Source organism: Barbatula barbatula (assembly GCF_947034865.1).
Source record: "Barbatula barbatula genome assembly, chromosome: 3".
In the NCBI taxonomy this organism is placed as follows: Eukaryota; Metazoa; Chordata; class Actinopteri; order Cypriniformes; family Nemacheilidae; genus Barbatula; species Barbatula barbatula.
In genome coordinates, this window is record NC_136764.1 from 18,282,275 (window position 1) to 18,307,188 (window position 24,914).

Sequence of the window (24,914 nt, forward strand, 5' to 3'; positions counted from 1 at the left end):
ACCCAGATAAAGATAACACCACTGCCCTCTAGAGGACATTACAAGATATATTACCCATAAAAAGTTGGCCTGACATCTAGGCTTTGTTGGTGACCTTTATGTTTTCTATATATAGGGATGATGGACACATAAAGCATAATTTCTTTACATTGTATTTTTATGATTTTATACAATTAACCAACAGAATAGTCAATATTAAAAGAAAGAAATTAGTAAACCCACGACGTGGTCCATACACCCAAGTTTAAATCATCACGTTGCCAGAAAGAAAACACCCCAAATTAAACCATTTAGCATGTCCATATGTCCCTGCACCTTGACTCTATTTCTGACTCAAGAAGGACATGTTTTTATGATGGAAGGGAGAGACTTTGATAAACACACACACACCAGTATAAATACAAGCCATAAAAAACTGAAAGAAAATGATTATTTCCTCGATGAAATATTACATTAACCCAAATCACATTTATTAAATGTATTATTTACTTTCTTGCACTTGTATTTCTATTACAAAAACGACTCGTTGTGAGAACTAATTCAAATCATTTAGATTTTATGTCATCATCGTATTAATTGGTTAATTGCGATATTGCATGCATTCCACTCAATGCTATATTTAAGCAGCATATCAAAATATACTAATTAGATAACCAACATTACATTACATCTACATTTTGTATTTCTTTGTGGGCTTGTTCTCTATATTGCACATCAATTCCTTGAGTCTTACCTGGAATCTGATGAAGCTCAGCAGGTAGGTGGTTATTTGTCAACTTTGATTTATCTTACTGAGGAAGTAACATAAAGCACCTGTAAGCTTCACTTACAAACAGAACCAAGCTAGTTGTTATAAATAAATCTTAGCTCATAAAACAAAATGCTGCAAAAACCCAGAACAACCGGCTCCACTTGAGCCTATTTATTGAACATACACTAATCAAATTCTGGTTTTATTTTTTAATATATTAGAAAGGTTTGATACATCATCTTTTGCATGAAAAAACAAGTGTTTATGGATAATTAAAGACCTGCTACACACGGGCTAGGTGAGATCACTTCCGGTAAAGTCCGGTAATTTTTTTAACAATATTACACATAACAATATACGTATACATAGAACATTTTCCAGATACTACAAATTTACATTTACATTCATTCATTTGACAGACGCTTTTATCCAAAGCGACTTACAAGTAGTTTTTTTACAGTGGCACATTACTCAAGGCACCTTAACACAATCTATCCAGTATTTCTTTCATTACAAGATAACGTTTTAAACCGGTCTTGTTATTAGTGTTTGTGACAAGTGACTTTATAATATACTGAATAAAAATCTTTAAATCTATAAAAAAACACTTCCGGTAAAGTCCTGCGCTTCTTCGGTTCTGCGTGCGTGGCGAAGGCGGGACGTGTGACGTAGTCGGGCTGGAGCTCGAGGTGTTTATTGTTCCTTACCGTCGAGGAGAGAAAAGGGTTGGCTTAGCGGAGGCATATACCAAACACTTACTCTGCGATTTTTGGTTCAAGGAGCCATTTTAAAAAGGCCAGAACAGGTTGATTCAGGACCAGTTGGCCATGGCGTACGCGTACCTCTTCAAATACATCATAATCGGAGACACGGGTAAGCGCAAGAGCGAGTCTGTTATTTCCGCAGTGTTGGAGTCAATGACGTGGTTCAAGCAGGGACGCGAGGGGTGGGAGGACTGACAGGATGTTTTATCTCTGCCTTTCTCTCCATCTGCCTCAATAACTCTTAATCCTAACACGTACACCATCTATTAGGTTCATTCTGAAGTCCGTGCTCCATGTCATGACAGCAGCGTGCGGCTATATTGCTGTCACTATCTTTTGTTGTTCCGCTCCCTTACAGGGGATGGGTGGGGGGAGCTAGCAGGCAAGCTACATTCGGTTTCATATGCGATGTCTCCATCAATAACAGCAGTCGCGGCCTCTGTGTGTATTTTAACCATGACAGGGTGTGTAGGTGTCGGTACGTTCGGCTCCAGGAATCCACGTTCAGTTGTATTGCACGTTTTTCTTAGGTCTTTCTAACACAAGCGAAAGGCCACAGCAGCCCGGTTAGCCAAAACCGCTAGCAGCTATTTGCCCTTTTTGAAAATGGCGTTTGCCCAATTGCGCCTGTCAGGTGAGAAACCGTTTAATATACGATGAATAAAAATCTCACGAGATGTTTTTTTGATGCACATGGCTGGTATTTTTTCAGTCAAAGACATTTGTGTTTCGCTGCTAATAACCCTGTATATCCGTGGCCTGCTAGACGTCAGGACAGATTTCCTATCCGGTAACTTAGGCCTTTTCCCAAGACACAGGGATACGTCAACAGGAGACGTTGTTGTATATCTGTCAGATGTCTTGTCAGTTAGATTTTCCTCACAATGTTAAAGTATTACGAGTGGATGACAATCAAAGCTAACGTTACGCTTTAATAAATACGATGCTGAGATAGGTTCAATTTTCAATGCAAACCAGCATTGTGTCCATGTTATCCCCCCTCCGTTCACCACCTCCTAACATCTGTTCATGTTGCACCATTATTGGACCTCATTTGTATGTAACCCCGCAGGCATTTTTAAGTATTGACAAGTTATTAATTTATGTATTATAATAACTCTGTTTTCTGTGATGAGGACTGGCAAAGTCTAGATTCTGCAACATTAGGCCTGATGTTGAGCTAAAATCCTGAATTATCAAATTATTTATAATAAGCAAGATTTCATTGTTGGTGTCCTCTTTAAATCCTGCTATAATCTGGGGTGTTTGTGCAGTAAATGTTATCTTTAAAATGCTTTACAGAATAATACGTGAATTTGCTATATTGATAGGGAAGGTGCTTCTCTGGGAGTCAAGCTTTATTATTTACATGTAAGCAAGATCTGCCAATGTAGGTGTACTATGATTCCCTTTAGTTGACAATTGAAATACATGACCGTTTTATAACTAGGCTTTACCTTACTCTGTACTTTAACATTCGTTGTGCAGTGTGTTTTGAAGCCTGTATTTTTAGTATTGACATTGTTTTACACATTTATAGGGTAGCCGTTTTAAATGACTAAGTTTATATCTTTTTATTCAGGCTTATAGAGTGGGCAGTGTTCTAACAAAGCCTACTGCATTTCAAAAGATAAACATGATTGTCAGAGCCTAGGGTTTGTCAAAGGTAATCACCTGTTTGGCAAGACCGGTTATAAGCATGATGCGTTTTCATGAGTAAATTGGTTTGTCCCTTTGCATGTTGCTTAACCCAGGTCAGATGATGCTTGTGAAACCCAATCTGGTTAGTCGCTGCATGGTGAGTTTGCATCTAGGTTAGTATGCTTGAGGTTCTTAATGTAAGACTTGGGTTCTGTCTGGCTTCATTTCTTGAAAAAGCTAAATTTTTAAGAGACTTGCATATGAAAATAATACCATATATGCTATTGTTCAAAAGGAGGTAAGAAGTATATGATTATACAAGAAGTGCTAGTTTACTAATATAGTACTTTTATGTAAGTGGAAATACAGCAAAGAATGGAACTTTGTAGTCTGTCAGGTGCACTTGAATTAAAGTGTGTAAGAGTTGTAGTATATTATAATAGTCATCAATTATCTCTAAAAGTTTAAACTCTTCAGTTTTCTACTTTGATTTCAGGGGTTTACTATGACTGATGTTACAGGCTTAGAAGCAATAGTAACCAGCCATTTCAGGATTAGTGTCTGCCAGCATAACGCATTTTTGTTATTTCTTTTATTTCCTCACGCAAAAAAAATAAAGATTATGTATGAAATTGTTCATTGAGTAGTGTTTGTTGCATGTGAGCCTGCACATAATACACCCTGTGTGATTTTACCCTTATGTTGTCTCCATACATCTCTCTTGTGAGAGCTTGATGAATGCAGCTCGCTTGCTTGGCAACCGCTGTTACTCATAGCAACTCTTCAAGCTAATGTCCTTACTTAGCATTTAACCTGTGTCCGTATCTTGTGTATGATATCATCGAATCTCTTATCTCATTTTAGGTGATAGGTTATATCAGGGGCCAGGAACCTTTATTTAACCAAAAAGCAATCAATTCAATTACTTCATTACTAACTTGATTTATGTCCACTGACCACAGTCTCACTTGGCCCCTGTGGGAAACAATTGTTCTTTTCCTTCGATGAGATAACATGTCCACAGTCAACTCAAAAACAGTGAAATAAATAAGAAAGACAGGTCACACTGATTTGAGGATTTAAACAGGGAGCATTCATACTGATGCGTTTCAGTTTGCCTCCATCTGCTCACCGGATACCTTTCTGCATGGTGTGTTTTTAAAACTTTTTACATGTGATTATAGCGAGTCAACGAGAGTTCTGTATCATATGCCACAGAGAGACGAAACTTTCAATAAAAGCATTATGCACGCTCTTCTAAACGCCTCGCTCTCTGGGTAGCTTGAATCTGGGCTGCGGGCACGAGAGGTTACCATAGAAACGTTATTTGACATTGATTAGTGTTGTAAAGTTTGCGCATAACACTGCATGTGTGCATTGGCCAGGACAACCTTACATTTTTATATATTATGATGTTTTTAACAATAAAATGATGGTTAGGGTTAAGACACCTGGCAAGCCAAATTATTTTTGCAAAGAGCCACCATAGGTTCCTGACCACTGGCTTACATAGTTTTAGCTGTAATATGAAACTTGTTTGAATTTCAAAATGTGGACTAATTGGTTATTACATGTACAAAATAAATGCAGGTAAACAAGTGAGTAAAATTTTGTAAAAAGTCCACATGTTTGTCATGACATGAGGCTCAGACTTCAGATTTGACCCAATAGATGGTAAGAAGGGTAAGAATTAATAAAGCAGATAAAGAAAATCACTACAAACACTAGAGTTGAGAAACAGAAATAAAGTGTACTATGAATGAAATGGAAAAATTTGTTATTTTCTTTTTTCCATCTGTACTTTCTGTGTAAATAAATTTTCAGCAGTACAAATGAGATTGTTATATTACCATATATAAATATATATATATGTGTGTGTGTGTGTATATGTTTGTGTTGTTAAATGAGGTGTTGTGAGAGAGGAAGGTACATTTTATTATCTCTGCAGGCGAAAACTCAAAGACTCAACAAATGTTTTTTTATGTAATGTGATACAGCAGATGTAATGCCCCAAGGCTAATTGTGGCCATTTAATGTGTTTGCTTTGCAGGTGTGGGGAAATCGTGCCTATTATTACAGTTTACAGATAAGCGATTTCAGCCGGTGCACGATCTCACTATCGGTAAGGCTCTTTAACCCAAGCTCATTATATTCCCTCATTAATTAAAACCGAAGGAAATGGAATCTTATCAGCGCTGTAAACAGTGTCTGTCCCCTGTGGATAGATGTTTAAAGGAAACTTGAAAATACATCAATGTAAAAATGAGTTGTGAGTACCAGTACAAGTAATGTGTACATTTATAATCTGCTTAATTGTCCTTATCATGAAGGCCTATTTCTGGTTTTATCCAAGCCCTATCTGTTTTAACAAAACCTGAGTATATACTGTAGGAAATGGAAAATTTTTACAATTGTTAGTTTCAATTTAAAACCTGATGAATAGTTTTACTTTTCTCAAACTGCCAATGTTTCTCGACAGGTGTTGAATTTGGAGCACGAATGATCACTATAGATGGCAAACAGATAAAACTTCAGATTTGGGATACGGTAAGATCACTTTTTTATTTGATGTACCTGATGCAGATTTGTCACTCACCTTATTTAGACAGAAGTCTCTTTTCTCAGCCGTATCAATATATATATATATATTTTTAACAAAAAATATATTTTTTTTATAAATATATGGAATTATACATAATATATAGGTTTATATGCGCATACACATGAAACTGAAATGTTGGAGACCATCAGCCCTAATGTTGCTGAATCTAGACTTTACCAGAACTTCATTAGGTGAAGACAGTGTAAACATTCAATTTTGATTGGCAAGAGTATGACTGTTCTCCTTTGGCATTAGCATTAAGTAATTTTTTCAATTTTGCTAACTTGAACCCCACACTCTTTTAACAAAACTCTTTATTATCCATAGTTCAAGCCCAAACATGGTAAAATAGTTATAATCTTGGTCTTTTAAAGCTCTTAGTGAAATGTGTTTTAGGTTTAAGGGTGTCTATGTGCTTGTACATTTTTGGGACAGGCATGAGATAAATCAAAGTTCCAGTCTTTCTCCTCTGGGAAACACCAACAATATTAATCATTCTTTTGCACTACACAGATTTCTGTCCAAAAATATTAGTAGTAGAATATTTTTTCTGTGGTGACGAAAATCCTATTGGATATACTTTGATTTTACAAGCCATTATTGTCCCACCCAAACATTCTGTTTCAATAGTAAATATGCAAACACAAGGGAGACCGTTTATCAGCACACATGCAGGACTTTAACACCAGACGTTCAAAACAGAAAAAGTCATTTGGAATGTAATTTTAAAGAAACTGGTTGCACTGGTTCTCGGCCTTTACACAAAAAATGTTTTACTCCATGACTGGGTGAAAACATTTTCTTTTGTTTATTAGCTATAACCTTTCGATTATGACGACAGAATATCATAAAAGACTTCAGGACGCAAATTAGTTTGCGTCATATTTCATAAATTGATGATTCAAAGTGTTCCAGATTGAAAAATAGGGCTGTCAAATAATTAATTGTGATTAATCGCATCCATAATTAAAGGTTTGTGTTTACATAATATGTCTGTGTACTGTGCATATTAGCTTTGTATTTATAAACCCACGTGGATATTTAGGAAAAATGTAGATGTACGTATTTATATTTACCAAAATCCTTTTAATATTTTGTCTTTTCTTAGAAATATTTATGAGTAATAAAAATTTTGTGCACAATACCTAGACATATTTTCTGTAAACATAAACTTTTATTCTGGATGCAATAAATCACCAGTAATAATTTGACAGCCCTTAAAAAGCATTTTTATAAACATTTCAGTGCTCCAGACCAGGTATTTGTAGGCATTCAGTTTTTATGTTAATTTGACAATTTTAGCAATTTTGATATGCTTTTATAATTTTCTAAAATAAATATGATGTTGCTATATAATATTATTTCATTTATATTTTAGTGTTTATTATTATTATTTTAGTGCTTTAAACTTTTCTCAATTTATTTTCAATTTGTCCTTAAGTTTTAGAATTTTTAGGTCAATATTCTATTTGACGCCTTAAACGGTTACATTTGTGACCAAAAATATTATTTGCGAGTGATATTTTTATGGAGATCGCCACTGTCGACCATCAAAATGTTCTAATTTGTTTGGATGCAGCTGTACGTTTCCCACATGCTCAGTTCTGCTCTCAGTTGTCGGCTTGCTTTGCAAAAACATTGCTGCATTACTCCACAATGTTGTTAGTGTTTCATTATCAGCACAGTGAGGAACTGAGGACAGAGCTGTTTAATTTCCTCTTAAAGAGCTATACAAGGAGCTGTATTTCTCGGATGCAACAGAAGCAATATTCACCTGGACAACCAAGTAATTTTAATTTCTTGATATGTTTCCCTAAATGAATGTGGTGTACATCACTGTAATGTTTTTAGCTTTGCAGCTTGCTAGTTGAATCAGTGTTACAATGTACACAGCGAGTTTGCCAGTATGAACACACATGGTCATCAGAACTCACAAATGAATGACTCATTTGAACCGAATCATTTAAACAGAATATAAGAGATCGGTGAACCATTTAAACCTCCGTGAACCACAAGAGAACGCAGGATGGGAATGAGTTTAACAAGTGTAGTAAGACTGGTTAATGCCGATGGCTATTTTGTGCTGAAAAGTTAGTTGAATAGGATAAAAAGCTTGGGCTCTATTTTATTTTAAACAACTTTTTGAATAAATTTAATGTAAAACATATTTTAATCTTGTCATTTTTATCTAACTTTTAGATCTTTTATATGTCGTTTTTAAAGTGTTGAAGCCACTTAAAGGTACGGTATGCCTCCCCTAGAGTGTGTGTACAAAATAAGGATGGCAACCCCTCCGCCTAATTTTGAGCCAGGAAAATACCTGGATAACTGATTTAAGTTAATGTTATGTAGATCTAAAAGATGTTTTTATAATAGCCAATTATTTTCTTGTCTGGAGCCCTGGTTTTATGTTACAGTGGCCCAAGTTTTTTTAAATCTTATTAGTTCTTCGTCTCCGTGGACTTCACTGTTATTCCACATGTATATATGCAATGTAGCGAATATAGACAAAAGTCAGAGTCGGTCATGAGAACTTGTTTAATCATTCTTGCCTTTTGGTTTGCACATACAACTTTTACTCAGCAGAGGGTGACAAAGTATAAACCACCGATGTGTCTTCTGTATTTGTACATTAGGTGAGCAAGTCATACACGTTTTATGTGTTATAGTGTCATTTAAAATTAAATATAGGCAAGTTAAATAAAATGTTTATTTAAATGCAGTTTGCATGGGTGAGGCTATCTCATAAAAAAATCTAATAATAATTCAAGGTAATCATAGGATAAGCTGTTTGGTGTTTGCTTCACCTAGGGTTGTAACGTGTCTTTAAATACACCATAAATCATTTATTTTAAGGTTCTTTCAACAAGCGTTTTGTGATAAAACTAGAGAAGATAATGGAGTGTTGGACGTAGTAACGGGAGAAATCTGCATGTCTGGCCTTCCTGTAACCTTTCACTCCAGCAGATGGCAGGCACAACGGAGTCATTCATCATTTATTCACAATGGGCTCCATTAACTCTAATGTTAACAGCTGCCCCAGGGAATGGGTTATTGAATTCAGATACGTGCTGTTGGCTTATTTTCCTGCTGTCAAAGGGGGTGGGTTGACCGGAGGCCATCTTGTGCCATGACACACTGTTGAGCGGTAGCCGTGCACTGGGAGTCTGCTGATTGGACGGGCGCCATGCTCTGGAGAAACATTGTGGGATGGAGAACCGGCAGTGGGTCAGTGCATGTGAAGTCGCTGTACCCTTAGAATCCATAGGCTGTCTCACTCTTCATGATCTCAATATTAGCGGACGGAAGTGTCAAGATGGAAATGAAAATTCAGCTAATGCCGTGGACTTTCAGGGCTGGTGGTCTCTTGACAGCACCTGCTTTGAGAAAAGGAATTGAAGATGATTTTTTTACAAAATGGAAATACAGTGTATCCAGTGGATGTTGTCAGCAGCTGGTTGCTTCGACTTAACAGGCTCTTACTTGCGTAGTGATGCATTCGTTTATATGTGTTTCAGGCCGGGCAGGAGTCCTTTCGCTCAATCACCAGGTCTTACTACAGAGGTGCAGCCGGGGCTCTACTAGTATATGACATCACAAGGTGACTCCAAACTCTTTTTATTGTTGTATTTTTGTAGATCCTCTGCCTTTTCAAACTCTGTACTGCACTCCAGATGAATTTACTTGAAGATTGCATAATGTGCTGTTTATGTGTGGTGTTTAGAAGGGACACCTTTAACCACTTGACAACCTGGTTAGAAGATGCTCGTCAACATTCCAACTCTAACATGGTCATCATGCTCATTGGAAATAAAAGGTGAGTGCCTTTAGAATTTTTTCAAGAGTCAGAATTGACAAAACGCTACAGTGCACATTCATAATCTGTTGAATTCAACTAAATGTGATTTGGTTTCTTTATGCAGTGATTTAGAGTCACGGAGAGAAGTGAAGAAAGAGGAAGGAGAGGCCTTTGCCAGAGAACACGGTCTGATTTTTATGGAGACCTCCGCAAAGACCGCATCAAATGTAGAAGAGGTACAATAGCGCCCGTATGACGGAGGTCTTCAGTGCTTATGTGATGATTTATGTTTGGGTTCCTGTGCGAAAACATGTGCACGTACATGCATACAGATAACACCCTGGGGACCTGCAAACTGGCAAGAAAACATTCAGTTCTCAGCATTGGGGCCAAGAAGCTAAAACAGGGTTTAAAGATGGCTTTAAAAGAATGGGGGTGTTAAATTGTGGAAGTCCCTCCCCCATACATCCACCCTAAGCTGCCTCGATGATTAATTTGTCTCATTAGGGTTGTGTGAATTCTCCTGACCCCTTCCCCCACCCCTTTATGACGTTTCAATCTCCTATTTAGGGATCATGCATATTCATAGATTCCCTGCCACACGCGCATGGCTACGAGCGCACACATCTGCGGAGCTTTGCTCTGCCATCTTTTTCTCTGTGGTAATTGAGCCGCAGAGGACTGATTGCTCTGGAGAGCTGAGAGGCAGTTCTACCAAAAGCAAAGCACCTCTGTTAATTAGACTACAAAGTGCCCATGGCAGTTCTTAACACTTTGAGGGTGAGCTGAAGTCACGGCCGTGTTTATTTTCTCCCTGTGACCAATGTGTACTTGTCAAGAGCCATAATACACACAATTACTTTCAGCCAGATGGGGGCACCAGCCTTCAACTGTAAATACCATGACACGGTTTGCGTTTGAATATCTTTGGTGTTTTCACTTGCCTGTTGCTTGTATGTGTATTTGTCTTGTGCCTAATGCTTGGTTGTTATTGAATTTTGTCCGCCATTACTCAGACGATCCGATGCTATGCGTAAATTTTTTTTTAACTTATAATATGTCTAAATAAATGTATCACAGCTGAGAGGAGTGCATTTTAATTTTGCCTTGATTTATTTTTAAAAATATATATTTTTTGTCATTTCAGGCATTTATCAACACAGCCAAGGAGATTTATGAAAAGATTCAAGAAGGAGTCTTTGATATAAACAACGAGGTAATGTATAAAGAGGAAGAACATTCTGTGTTTATTATGTTTTCAAGTAATTAGGTCAAAACGATTTCCTGTACTGTTACACTGAAATCCATTGCGTTGGTCTGATAGGTGGATTTAGAAACCTTCAATGCCAGTTTTAATTAAAGTCTGATCACCTAGTTTTAATTTTAGTTGACCCGAATGTTAAGCGGTTGATACCCTTTGTACTGTGGCTATTTTTAACCACAGCAGCCACTTTGTTGCGTTCAAATCTATGCAAATTCTGATGTAATAGCCAGTGAAGCATAAGGGATGAAATTGTATTGGTTTGCATGTGATACAGATGCTATAATAACAAAGTATTTAAGAACGTTCTAATGGCTGGTCATCAACAATTTCATGATATGTTCTAAGTTTGATATGAGTATTGGAGTAGCAAGAGAAGTTAAAAAATTAAGGCATTGAGTCCAAACCACATCAGCTGATAGACATCCCTGCCAGAAACCTCAAGGCTCACTCTCACCCTAGGTCACTACAAATCAGATTTGACGCAATGTGGAGTTTCCTAAGAATGTTAAAAAAACGAAGCCTCTTGCCAGAGTTTCGCTTTGAACAGAAGTCCACTTAAGAGAAAAGTTGGCAAGGTGGATCCCTTTGTGTGATGAATGAAAGTGCCACCAGCTTGGGTGTGTGTGTTTTTAAAGCATTGGCAGGTTTCCCTGCTCCTCTGTATTACCGCTGGAATAACACTCCTGAGGTTCTCTTGTCTCAGTGCTGACAAAAGCGGGACGCTAAATCAAGCCTGCAGGGACTGATATTTTCTGCTCAATACAGCATTATGAGACTGTACAAAACGCATATTACATGAGCCCGTATTATATTTTGCGAGTAATAATTCTAATAGTGATCTTGTTTTTCACAGTGCAGCCTTAATGAAAACAAATATACAAATGTCTTTATTTAATTTGTGTTGTGCAGGCTAACGGTATTAAGATCGGACCACAGCATGCTGCCACCAACTCTACGATGGGAGGCAGTCAGGGAGGACAGCAAGCTGGAGGGGGCTGTTGCTGAGCACTACCCTTTACCCTCCAGTCTTCTCCAGCCCCTCCTGCCCCTTACGTTTCTACTGGACTGGTCGGACTGACTAACATTTTCTTAACCTCCCACAGCCCAGGCCCCTGATTCAAATCGTATATTAGGTGGCTGTCCAAAAAATATTTATAAAGTCCAGGTCCTCTACAAACCACCTGACAAACTCCTGAAGCCTGTTTGGGCTACAGCAGACATTATATGGTTGGTAGTAAGGAAAAAGTTAGGAGCTTTGGAATTATTATGGTAAATATATTCATGTTTGTTTCTCAGCAAGTTGGTTTTTTCAATGTTTTGTTTTTGCCCATTTGACTTCAATCTCAACTGTATTAAACACTACAAAGTCATCTATAGTATTTTAATCGGTTTATGTGGGTGAATTCTTTGAAAACTGGTCAACCCTGAAGTCAAAATAAAAGAAACGTAGTGCTGTACGTAAAAGGAACAGCTATTATCAAAGTGAAGAATTTAAAAGAAGAAAAAAGCAGGACTGTTTTAAATCTGTATTTATCATTCACATTCTGTATATAAAGTTATCTTTTCTTGCTTTGGTGTACGTTGACCGAGCTAGAATTCTGTAGTGAATTTGCTTATATTCTATACTGTATGAATAGAGCTTGAAACTGCAACAGTATTGCGATATTTCCAAATCTGCTTCGACACCATTTTAAGGTAACGTTTTACTTCATTTGTTTTAGTTTGGTCCTGCCATCTGCCTTGACCCATCGTATCTGTGCCCCTCATCCTGCTCTCTGTATAGAAACTCTGGCTCTATATACCTATTTTAATGCCAAATTTGTGTTAACCTGTGTTGTAAAATCACAGCTCCAGATATGGATCACATCTCCGGGAACTACATCTGCTGTTTGCCTTAAAAGATTTTGGGACGTCAAAAGAATAACATAATCATGTTACACAGAATCATTTCAGTAATTACATGCAATTATATATTGCACATGATAACGCTAGACATACTTATCCATTAGACAGCCACACAGACACATACATGCCTATACCTATATTATACATAAAGGTTATCATACATGCATGCATTTGTATGCATATAAGTATATATTTTCCCTCTTTTTGAAGTGCTTTCTTTCTTCAATGCAGTCCGCTGTGTAACGTCAGTGCAGAGCCACATTAATTTAGGTGTCTTGAGTGATATTTGGAAGATTTGCTTTCTCTTGGCACTATGTTGTTAATAGATATGTGGTGGACATCTTGTCTGTGTGAAAGGGTGTGATAAAGCCAAACCTGGAGTAACTTTGTGACCCTCACCTTTATTTGCTGTGTTCTCAAAATGAAATGCTATCACGAAATAAAAATATAATAAAACCGTCTAAACTCAGTGGATCTATGTGTGGTTTCTAGCGCCCTGCGGGCTTTGCTTTGGGTACTTTTTGCATGTCGGTTTTTCCGAAAAAATACTATCCTAATCCTAAAATGTTTAACACAAATTAACGTATTGTTAACATAAACCATGTTCGGTGTTCTACAAATAAACAGCAATTTATATGGTGGAGATTGACGTGTTACGTTATGTAAACGTCATTGACGCAGAGATCAAGGGCAGGCCTGAACATCCGGGGTACTGACGCCAACTAGGATTGGTTGAATTACGATTCAGGTAAATCGAATGCATGTAAGCATACACTGTGAATTAAAATAATTGCAATTTATTGCAAAATCATTTATTTATTTTACTATAAAAGTTATGTAATCCTTGCTGAAAGCCAGAATAGCACGCATCGATCTGGAAAAAGAACGTTTTGGTTTGTACAGATGTTAATTGTGCTGCTCACATACAACAGATGCCAAAGTTCGAGCATGTAACATCATTCACAATTCATGTAGCTATTTAATCACATTCTCTACGAATTTGACGTTAATTTTGTTCGTTTTTACTAAAATGGCTTAGAAATACTTTAGGCTATAAAGTTTGAAGCAATAATATTGGACCCAATAAATATTCAAAGTGTAATAAAGAGATGTGTCCGCTAAAACATCAGTATCGAACCTTCAAAAAAATGTTTATAATGAATCGGTGGGTACATGAAAAAATGCACTTGCGTCACAACCCGGCGAGGTCACTCACGCGCACGCCTGTTTATCCGACATCTCATGCACGCGCCCCCTGTCTGTGGAAGGTGAGCGCGAGTGTCTAGAGGAGAGGACACGAGAACGCGACTGCCTGGATCGATCGGATTAAACTCGAATTGAGTGAAATAAACACAAAGGAGAGAGGCAGAGTCGGCGAGGACGGGACACTGAAACGCCGACTTTACAGACAGATTTTGATTTTCGACAGTTATTCGCACATTTGTAGGGATTTTGGGGATATACGAACAGGAGTTCATTGGTGAAAACCCTAAACTGACCCGCGCCGAGAAGGGTAAGAAATCGCTTTTCTTTCTGATGATACAACGTGAATCCACAAACTTTATCAGTGTCACCAAACTTATTTGTTCCACGTGTTCTTTAAACCGTGTTTTGTTAATATACCCCGACTTCCATTGTAAGAAAACAGTTTTAAGTTCACATTTAACTTTGTTTTTCACCGTGGCGATATCCGCTTCATTCAATAGCACGTTTAAGGCACTTAAAGTTGGTTTTTATGGAGGGTGCAGCTCATAATAGAAACACTATGCTTTAGTTTTTATTTTATTTTAACTCTTCGAAGAGTCTCAAACTAGCTTGCGCACATGCTAACATTAGCTCATTTAGCTCACGCTCACTGTATTGTATAACGTTAGAGCCGCACGGTGCCTATAGGAGTGGACGCGAGGAATATATTAGTTAAATAACACGAGCGTCGTTTAATCCTTTAAGGTACAAAACACAACACGTATAACCCCCGTGTTCTACGTGTCCACGGCAAAGTAAGATAAATTTCTCAAAAATGATGTTAAGTTAACGTTCGTTAGCAAGCTAATTGTGTGTTGAGACACGAGGTGGTTTGAACGTAGGTGAGTCATTGGCCGAGCTGAATGAGGGAGATCCCCGACCCCCGGTATCAACAATTACACTTAAAATAGTTTTCACGCACCCCAAAACTGCTTGCAGACACTGTGAAGTTGTTTTTTTTCGCCACTCTTATCTTTAAATATGATCGAGGAGTCGAAATATGACGCGATAACCGCAAAACTCCTCCGAAAGTGCTCTCGTCCGAAGGACAATATAGATATCGGGTGAAGGTGGCTTGAGGCCAGTGTGTCAGTCCCTCGTTTAGCTTATTATTTTATTAGAGTTAAACTCTTGACGTATTTTATTAGACACGGTTGATAAATGTAGCTTGTTTGCTGAGATCTAGGTGTTTTTTGGACGACTGCGTTGGCAAGGCAGGCGTGCGTCGAGGTAATTAGCTGGTTTGCAAGTGGCCGATCTGCTACATAAGAGACGGACAGCGTCGGCTTCATTGTCTCACAACAAGCTAACTAGCTAGCTGGACACAACTCGTTTCACGTTTCTTTTGTTCCCCTTTACTCCTCAACAGGTAGACGGGCTTTAAATGGGGGGAGGGATCGTTCGACACTTTGAGATAAACCGAAACAATAGCATGACTTTTGTAAAGTTTAAACTTGTTAACTAGTTGTCAAATTAAAGCGGGTTTTAAACGAATCTTCTATATTTAAAACAATCGTGGAACTTCATAAGCACCTGCTTTATTCGCAGGGTTAGAATTAGAACGAAGTACGAGGAGAAAAAGCTCGCACTTATATTTGGTCTCGTATTATTGTTTAGGCCCCTTTCCCTTTATTTTGTAGATAAATGGGACGTTTTAAGTATATGGTATTTAAAATAATTATTAGAGTTTAGGTTTGGAGACGATGTATTGTCGCTGTCTCTTCCACTCGCTGCCTCTCAAGTCTTTAACCTAAGATGGCAGCTTTTAATGTGTGTCGGTCCACTCCATGAACAGATATGAAGCCGGTATTGCAGAGCAGATGTGAGACTGCTTTGTTGTCGCTTTGAGCTTTTCAACTCGTGTGCCTTTTTTGTGGTTGCCTCAAATCGAAAAGTCAAGTGCCGGTTCCTCTTTTGGGAAGTTGTTTGATTACAACTTGTTGTTCCAGTGCGGTAGTATCAGTTTGCTCTCGAATGAAAAGTGTTGAGATTTGTCTTAATTTTCCATTTTTCGTGCACACCTTTCATGTGCAGTTACATAAGCTTCAGGATTAAAGAAACAAGATCACATCACTTTTTAAATTAACTTTTTAACATGATTTTGATTTTCTCACAACGAATTTTGCCACTTTTTACTTGTAAATCTTTGAATTAGTTTCCTACTGCAGTACTCGTTTTGATGATTCCTTAATACATATTTATATCTAGTTAAAAACTAAATGTATGTTAATCATTTCATGCTTCTGAGTTTGAGACTGAGGATGATTGGAGTAGGTTCTTTGTCAGCCATTTTGACTGGATCAGGCAAACTTAGAAATAGATGACAGAAGACATGTCGACATGCTTAAAGTATTCAGACAAGTATTTTTAGCGAATTACATAAGATAGATAAGATACTGTCAGTGTTTTTTTAAACAAAATACTGCCATACACATCTACTTTACCGTACCACACATCTGTGAATTTGTATCTTCAGTATACGCCTGAATGGAAAGATCTCGCTTGGACCTTAATATTTTAAAATTAAAACCAACAGTGTTCTTTCTATGATGCATGAAATTTGCTTGAGTTTTGAGCAGCCAATGTTGATTACTGTAGTTGTTTCCCCAAATATAGCTTTTTATAATAAATGGCCCACAACGTGCAAGCAAATCCAGAGGACTTCAGTGGAAGTGGGTCTGGCACCCCGCAAATGACATGTGCACACAAGCACTAGTATGGACGGAGCTTCCAAATCTGGTATTTCAGTTATCTGACGACATGCTTTCAATCTACGCCAGGAACAGCACTGCTGTGTATAGGCCCTTTCCCTCCAGCCCCTCCTCGTGCCATGGGTTAGCAGGAGGGCTGCAGTGGCCTGTTGTGCTGCAAAACAAGCAGGCTTTTTTTCCCCTTGCTGACCATCCCCCTCTCTCCTGCCACATATAAGATGGAGGAAGCGTTTTAGATGAATAGCTCGAAATGGGTGAATCGAATATTCAAATGAGAACCGCTGGCCTTTAATAGGTAAAGTCGTCACTCATTTTATTTCTTAGTGAAGGTGTTGTTGCGCTGCTTAATATCCTTAAACTGCTTCAGGGCCTTTGTAAAGTTTTTATAAATTCCAGTTTTTGAAACACAACAGGAAAAGCGATGTAAAACTAACTTGTTCCATCTGAGCCTCACTTCAGAGCCTGCAAGGTATTTCATTTCTATCTCAACAGTTATAAATCACATTTCATTGGCTTTTGTAGCTCAATGTACATAGTGTATGTCAATCCTTTAGCTTTCGTAATCACATCCGTTAAGATCACGCATGTGGTTTAGTTGTTGTTCCCAATTTTTTGTCAAACAAACAAATGTTTTAACAAAAGCGTCTTTATCATCATTTCTTGAACTCCGGTTTAGGCTGTTTAGTAGAGATCTAATGTATGAATTCCCTTCAGCTAATTTCTGTGTCCCGTGTATAACTACATGCAGTTATCAGAAGTCTGGGGATTTACATTACAACCTTGAAATCATCAGGTCTGAGGAAATGTCAAATCTGATACTGATACAAAAGACTGGTTACGCTGATCTAGTGTTGGGGGATATTCTCTATAGTCTGATCATTCTATCGCCAGCCTGTGCATTTCCAATACACGATAGTGTCGATGGGTGGGGCAATTTATGCATTAATCTATGACAAGCATTTTGTGGACAAACAAACTGAAGCTAACGTGGCTAGAAAATGCCCATGTGTGACTGCTATTAGCATTCGGTTAGTGTGAGTATAGTGCAACTGGCAACATTGTTCCCACCGCAAGTTGAAATAAGGTAAATTATTGCTGCAAGTCAATGTCATTATTCCGAATGTGGCATTATTGACCATTGTGTGCGGTTATTACTTGATTTGGCAAACTTGTCCTCTGGTTTTAAACCCTTAAGCGCAACGCAATTGCTGCAAGGAAAAGCCATAGCCGCCGCATTACAAGCTCTCTTATGCGTAGAAAACTCAAACCCTGCACATCATAAACACTCTCTCTGGTGCTCGGAAAAGCCAGAGCCACCCGGATTACAAGCTCTCATGTGCAGAAAAATCAGACCCCATACATAACGAACTCGATCTGGCACAAGGAAAAGCCTAAGCGACTATTGCAAGCTCTTTTGCAGAAGAAATGCGCAATGTGCATTTGTAATATAATTTATTTATTTATTGACAAACCGCTCACTATTGTCATAGGAATCAACTATCGCCAAATTGTCTGACTATCGTCAATACATGATAGTATATACCCTATGCTGATCCGTGCCTGAAGTTCATCAAATGAATGTGATCGAGGCATTCAGTCTGATCAATCATCTTGGACTAACTGAAAACTTTTTGCCCGATGTGTTTCGTGTTAGTAGTTTCTTTTGTCAAAAAAATTAAAGGCACGGTTTTAATGCTGAAAAGCTTTTCCTTATTGAACAAATTTTCAGTTCAGGTTCCATTATTATAGTTCAGTGGATAAACTGAGGAAATCTGCGTCGATAATATTGTAATGGCCCCATGGTTTGTGGTAGTATTGTATCAGACAGTGAAAGGCTTTAAAGCATGTACCACAGAGGGTCTTCGTGGGTTCTTGCCCCAGATGACCCGTCTGCAGGTCCTCAGCCAGTGAGCAGACAAGTGCCGGAGGCAGACTTGGTGACAGCAGGTTTGGAAGTGAAGGTCAAAGTTCTCTCTTCCTCTTTTTGTCTGTGTTCTGTAACACGCAAGCTCTTTCATTCATGTGACCGAAATGCAGTCCTTGTAGTCCTTTAAAATCTGACAGGAACTGCTTGATGTTTGCAGCTAAATCTGTTAAATTACTAAGGACTATACACGTAGGCTAACAGAGCTTATCCTCAGCAACAGTTTTCCTCACGTAGGCCAGCTCACACTACAAAGTAAGAGAGCAAAAAAGTCATCCATTTAATTACAGAAACCCCGTTTAAGAAGAACCAGTTTGTGCAAATAGATCCGCTCTACAGCCTAACCCCCGCTCTCTCCAACTACCCACTCTTCACATCCTGTCACCCTCGCACTGTCTTTGTGCTCTGTTTCTTGCCACAGATACACCCCCTCCAAACCCCCGCCTATGCATATAATGTGTGCTCACTCACAGAATAGCACAGATATAAATTATGCCCAGCTGCAGTCAGAGATTCTAGTGGGGGTCGTTGAAGAGGGGAATAAAATAAAAGAAATGCTGCTGGTGAGCATTTGTGCAGGGAGTTGTTTTGAGTGTGGCTCCTCCTCTTTTTTTTGCCATGATGCATACCTCTTGTATGTTAAACTTAATCCCAAGAGACAAACCACAGGTGGCCATAGACCTGCCCTCTGTTAACAGGGGTTTAAAGCTCTCTGTGAAATGGGAAAATTGGGGTGGTAGGATTGGTTAATCAGTGACTTTCTTGCAGGGTGCATTAAAGAGACTGTCGGTGTTAATGACTGCAATCACACACACTTGGTGGGCCTTTCCTCCCCCACTTTTTTCTTTTTCCTCTAGTCTTTTTCTTTTCTACTATGATAGCATATTGCTCTTTTGGCAAGGCAGTGTTGGTTTGGTTTCAGGAGAAAACAATACGGGTTAGTGCTGTGACACAGACTGTTAAAAACCGGCTCAAACTGCTTTAATGTTTATTGCCTGTTTTGTCAAAAGATAACAGTTCGAATGAAGGATAGAATCAACTCTGTATCACAAGTATTCATGTTTTGTGGCGTCCTTAACTGAGGTATTGTGATCATATACTTTTCAGTTTAGTAGATTCGGTCAAACAGTTCATCGGATATGTGTTTAAGACTATATTTTGAACACCAGTTCGGATTTAGCTTGTTCCATAAATACTATACATGCACATATTTTCTTTCTATTCTGTATAGTGAGAAGCAGTGACCTCGGAGAGTACGAGTATGCATGTGGCAGCAGATAAAAAGTTAGCACTTAGACCGATTGGCTTTTTTTGATTGTTATGAAACAAATTTTTCCAAAGTTGTTGAAATTGCAACAATAGAATTGCTTTGTTTAGCCATATTTAACCATTTATCATTGTCGTTATGGTCTAACGTTGATACATGTGGACAACTGTGGTCTCACCAATGTCATAGAAATAAACTGAGAAGTCAAAACTGACCAACTGTTCACATGATCCATATGGTAGCTCCTGAGAATACTCCAGTTCTGCTATGCCAGCATGAATTATTTTCAGTATAGCATTGGATAGCATTGGGAATTGTGGAATAACTTGCTCTGAGCTAGTGCTGGGCTGTATGACCGTAAATTTATATAACGGTAGAGCTGGGCTGTATGACGGAATATTCTGTTACCACAGAATAAAATGTCAACTAAGAGATTTTTCTATTCAGTGTATTCCTCGGAATGTAAATAAGTAGGCGTGGTTAACTCTGCGTTAACTCTAATTCACATGTTTTTCTTCTGAATAACTTAATCCACCCATAACAAATTAATTTGTAAAATTTTCTTGTGATCCTTCAGTCTGTAGTAAGGGTGTGACTAGATGCTTATCCCACGAGATGAGTTTTAGCCTTTAAAAAAAGAAAAGAAATCCTCAGTCTCAACACAAAATGCAAGAACTGTAGGGATTCAAAAATCAACATTCATATTAAACTTTGATTTTAGTTAATTATATTTTAACAGCAGTAATAAACAGTGTTAATTTTAATAATATTTTGTCACAAACTCAACTGACAGGCAGTAATTGCACAAATTATGCTTTGTGTTCTTAACAGATGCAGCTTTTTAAAGAGCTGTGGTTGCTTTCTCTATACGCTTTTTGCATAGTGCTCATGTTAGCAGTGGGGGCGATCATATGACCTAGTCAATCCTCCTCCCTCCACTGACTGAACCCTCATAGCCTTCAGAGAAACAGTTAAAATCACATAAACATCATGTTTTATGCTTTCAATGCACATGTTAGAGACAGATGATATGTGTTTGAAGAGGTTTGCCTGTGAATGTATTTAAAATAACTCTGTGCTGCTAGCAGCGCGTACTGCATAAAAATAAGTGTGCGGATGCGAAAGATGTGTGCGAATGTTGAAGTGGCCGTCTAGCGCGTGTTTATCATCCCGCAGCACAACTTTATGTAAATTACATTGTCTTCGTGTATGGCCAGGCCGGTCACTGTAGCCCATTGCAGGCAGATACTTTACAGAAAACACTAATAACTGCACAAAGTAATGAAAACAGGTCGCACCACAACAAAATGTGCCCAAATATATTTTGAGGTCGCACAGGTTAAATATAGGGAGCATATGCGACTAAAATGGTCACAATTTCGAGGATAGTGTGTTCTCGCGAGACCTCATGCCATGGGATCTCGTCACACCCCTAGTCTATAGTTTTGTAATCCGCTCCAGTCCGGTGCTTTCTCTCTGACCCGCCACAGTGCTCGTGCAGGGATCTGCACGGAGATAATTATAAATATAAATCTGATTGTCAGAATTTAATCTGATATCTTTTTACAGTTCATTTAAACGATCACCATAGTTAAAATATAGGCAAGTTATGAAAATGTAATAAAGCAATGAAAAAGGAGGTTTAAGATGTCAAATTACAACGGGATATTGGTACCGTGAAATGTAGAGTTACTAAATGCTTATATTGAGCAGGTATCAGGGGAACACTATCACTTTTTGAAGATGTTAAATCGTGAGTGTATTTAATACAACATAATGCCAACTTGCAATTGCTACACCTGTGTTACAGTCATCTGTATTACTGCTCATGCACGAGATGTACGCAAACATCCAAATTATACTGTAGTGGCGCAGCATAGAAAGATGGGTTCTGTGTGAATTGCATGCTATGTGAATGGCCGGTAACAATGCAATTGTGAAAAGAGTCCCCCACTGTAACGGTGCCTTGCTGCGCCTTGTTCCGCACGTTGTTTGAGCCGCATACACCGGAAATGCGATATATAAAAAATACACGTCGGTATTCTGTAGGAACTGGTATATCGCCCAGAATTACTCTGAGCATGCCTTAATACAAATTTATTTTACACAGGGCTCGACATTAACTCTTGTCCGGGACAAGTGAATGTTTTGTATGGGCAAGCGAGAGAGAATTTTACTTGCCTGACTGGACAATCGGTCTGTGCTAAGAATAATAAAGAATTTAATTCATCAGACAGAGCTGCTTGTTTATGTGAATGCGTTTGAGCATACACGGAAGCCTGTTATTTATGTTAAATATGTCATCTGGCTGTTCTGAGTGTATGAATGAATGAGGTGCACAGTTTAACACACTACACGAGTTACAGTTGTGGATTTGTCTGACTGTGCTGTATGAGCATACAAAACACATGAAAAACATCTTCAGAGTTGCTCTGAGTTTATTTTACAAGCTTTTTACTGTTTGAGTGAAGCTATCGTCAAACACACTAAAACTTAAGCGTTTTCCCGATGACCCTTCAAATAAGTCCCGTTAACTTGAACACTCAGATTAAAAAATACTGCAGTGTACTTTAGTATTTCAATTATATTGACACTTAATTTTAATAAAAAAACTGACACAAAAACAATTGAATGTGTCAATCAAAAGTCAACAACTTTTGAATGGTCCTCCTTCTCCACATTTGTAAACACTGACTCTGTACTTCCGCCTACGTCAAGCTTGTCCTTTTCAACGTAATTATGTATTAAGTGAAGTTGAGAGGCGAGCAAGTGTTTAAAGCTGCACTCAAACTGTAATTTTGACCTTCAACCATTTGGAGTCCATTGAAGTTGGAGTCTATTAATTTTTTTTAATGAATTTGCAATTGTAATCTTAAATCAAAAATATTAAGATCCTCTCCCCCTCTCAACAACAACTCTTCACCACATCACAACAAAAAAGAGGTTGGACTATACTGAGTGTCCAATGGCCAGGCATTTTTACCCCTCCAACTTACAACAAACCAATCAAAAAGAGAAGTGCAAATAAAAGGCCTGTCCAGCATTTTTTCCTAATTTCAGAAGCCGTTTCACTCGGATATACGTCACGATATTTGAAAGCAGTCAAAATTCACAGCTTTCCTTTCATTGTGACTTTAATGTCAAGCCCTGTCACACAGTGCACAGTAATCTTCTCTTTACGCTATGAGTCGTTGGAATGAAATTTTGCAAGTGATTGTTACTGGCCAAAGTCTGTTTTTCTTGACATTCTTAGTTATGTAAAATTTAAAAACAGGTGATTATTTACAATGGTGTCATTCTTCATATCATTCTTAAAGAACGGTTCACCCCAAAATTCTAATTCTGTCTTTTTTTTACTCACTTTCAACTTTTTCTAAATTTGTATACATTTCTTTGTTTTGGTGAATACAGAGAAGACTATCATTGTATTTTGTCCTATTATGCTAGTCAATGGTAAGAACTGTTTGGTTACAAGCATTCTTCCATGTATCTTTGTGTTCATCAGAATCCAGAATGTTTGGGTGAGCTTTTAAAGGCCAGGGCTTTTTCACATTGATTGGTGTGAAAGTGCCTTAGAATTTTATAGCGGTTGTGTTTTATAGAGATTTTTCTAACCCTCTCTATTAATCATAAAGTTGACGTCTTTTCAAAAGATCTCTTGTAGGGCTGTAGGTATTGATTATTATAGTAATCAAGTATTATAGTTATTCTATAGTATTCCATCGATTAATGGAGTATTCTTGTAGTAAAGTACTTTTTCTTTATTAAAGAGTAATACTAAATATACAAGAGAAAATAAGTTCAAATGTGGTTTGATTTGCAGTGGCCACTAGCGTTGTAACGAATATCTCTGTCCAAACACGGCTGCGACAACGTGTCTTCTCATGTCGACACAGGGATGAGATCATGCGAACATTAGAAAGACTGGAGAAAGAGCGATGTCTTATTTATTACATTATTTTATTATAAAATAAAAGGTCTGCGGATTTTAAGGATAAAAAGGATAAAACAGGCGGAGCTTGGACCTGGGTTAATATTTTAGTTCTAAGAGTAGTTAAAGTACCAACTACAGTCTGACGCTGTCACATATTATATTTTAGTTAGGACTGTCAACAGATTAAACCCTTTTTGTGCCATAAATTGCACACGTATAGTGAATTAAACATATATGTTTATTTTAGTGATGTCAATTGATTTTAAAAAATGTACTCATCACACACAGCTTTTATGTTTTAAATCATACTTATACATTCAAATAATAGAAACCACACATTTATTTTACAGAATAATTATGAATGACAGCCAACATTCTAATATTGTTGGCTTTCCAACTGATGTCTTTATTAAACACTTTTTTTTCTACTAATCAAATCCATTGTAATAAGTGTGCCCTTCTTACATCTCTAACAGGTAGAAAATACACAGAAAATAGTTCTCAAACACTTTTATAGTCTTAACTGCTAAATACATGAAATACAGAAGAATCCTCTTTAGTCAGGGCAGCACGTTTAAGAATGTAGCAGCCACTTTAAGAGCTGCTGCTCTAAGCAGGTCTTGCACTTCCTATTTTCACTACTCTTTGCATTCATTTAAGTCTTTAACAAAATGTGCTTTCTGGCATAATCTTGTGTATTTGTTGATTCAAGCATCAAAGAGAACTTAATACTGTCTGACAGATTCCGACATAGCCTATAGCACATATGTACACCTGACTGGACATCTGTGGAGCTACGTTGAGCCGTGTTCCACAGCCAGAAGCTGTCAATCTATACTGGACATGTCGATACAACAATTTAAAATCGCGCCTAAATATTTTGAAGGCCTTTATAAGAATAAGTGCCTGATTATATAATGTAACGCCAGACAATGATCGTAGACAAAAAGAATATCGCGTTTATTTTATTTTTAACGTTTGAATGTATTTGGTTTACTCTCTTTCTCTATTGGTCCTATATGCTCGGATGTGTTTCCGCATAAAAGGACTTCTGCCTTATTTGTTCCAAAGATGTCACGCTATTATATTTAGCAACGTCTAAAAAAA

General features: G+C 37.8%; 2 protein-coding genes across 4 annotated transcripts in view; both read left to right on the top strand.

Moving 5' to 3' along the window:
- The first annotated feature begins 1,360 nt into the window (after positions 1-1,360).
- rab2a (RAB2A, member RAS oncogene family) lies at positions 1,361-13,195 on the top strand. 2 transcript variants are annotated; one of them, XR_013786376.1, is made up of 9 exons: positions 1,380-1,624; positions 5,207-5,278; positions 5,636-5,703; positions 9,277-9,359; positions 9,483-9,575; positions 9,682-9,793; positions 10,705-10,773; positions 11,731-12,090; positions 12,543-13,195. XR_013786376.1 is itself a non-coding variant. In XM_079452072.1 (8 exons), the coding sequence occupies exons 1-8, from the start codon at positions 1,579-1,581 to the stop codon at positions 11,824-11,826; spliced, it is 639 nt and encodes a 212-aa protein (XP_079308198.1). In that variant the 5' UTR covers positions 1,361-1,578; the 3' UTR covers positions 11,827-13,195. The 2 variants fall into 2 exon arrangements, 1 of the variants encoding a protein (XP_079308198.1); XM_079452072.1 differs by having other exon boundaries at positions 1,361-1,624; positions 11,731-13,195.
- Positions 13,196-13,931: 736 nt separating this feature from the next.
- chd7 (chromodomain helicase DNA binding protein 7) overlaps positions 13,932-24,914 on the top strand; it is a 45,987-nt gene continuing 35,004 nt past the window's right edge. For both annotated transcript variants that reach the window (XM_079452068.1, XM_079452069.1), the window contains exon 1: positions 13,932-14,239. The gene's annotated coding sequence lies outside the window, so the exon portion shown is untranslated. The remainder of the gene's footprint in view (positions 14,240-24,914) is intronic.

Bases quoted from the DNA above. Each gene is read 5' to 3' on its own strand.
- rab2a (XM_079452072.1), top strand. From the start codon at position 1,579: ATGGCGTACGCGTACCTCTTCAAATACATCATAATCGGAGACACGG. The intron at 5,704-9,276 runs GTAAGATCACTT...TATGTGTTTCAG, and splicing joins AACTTCAGATTTGGGATACG to GCCGGGCAGGAGTCCTTTCG. The intron at 9,576-9,681 runs GTGAGTGCCTTT...TTCTTTATGCAG, and splicing joins ATGCTCATTGGAAATAAAAG to TGATTTAGAGTCACGGAGAG.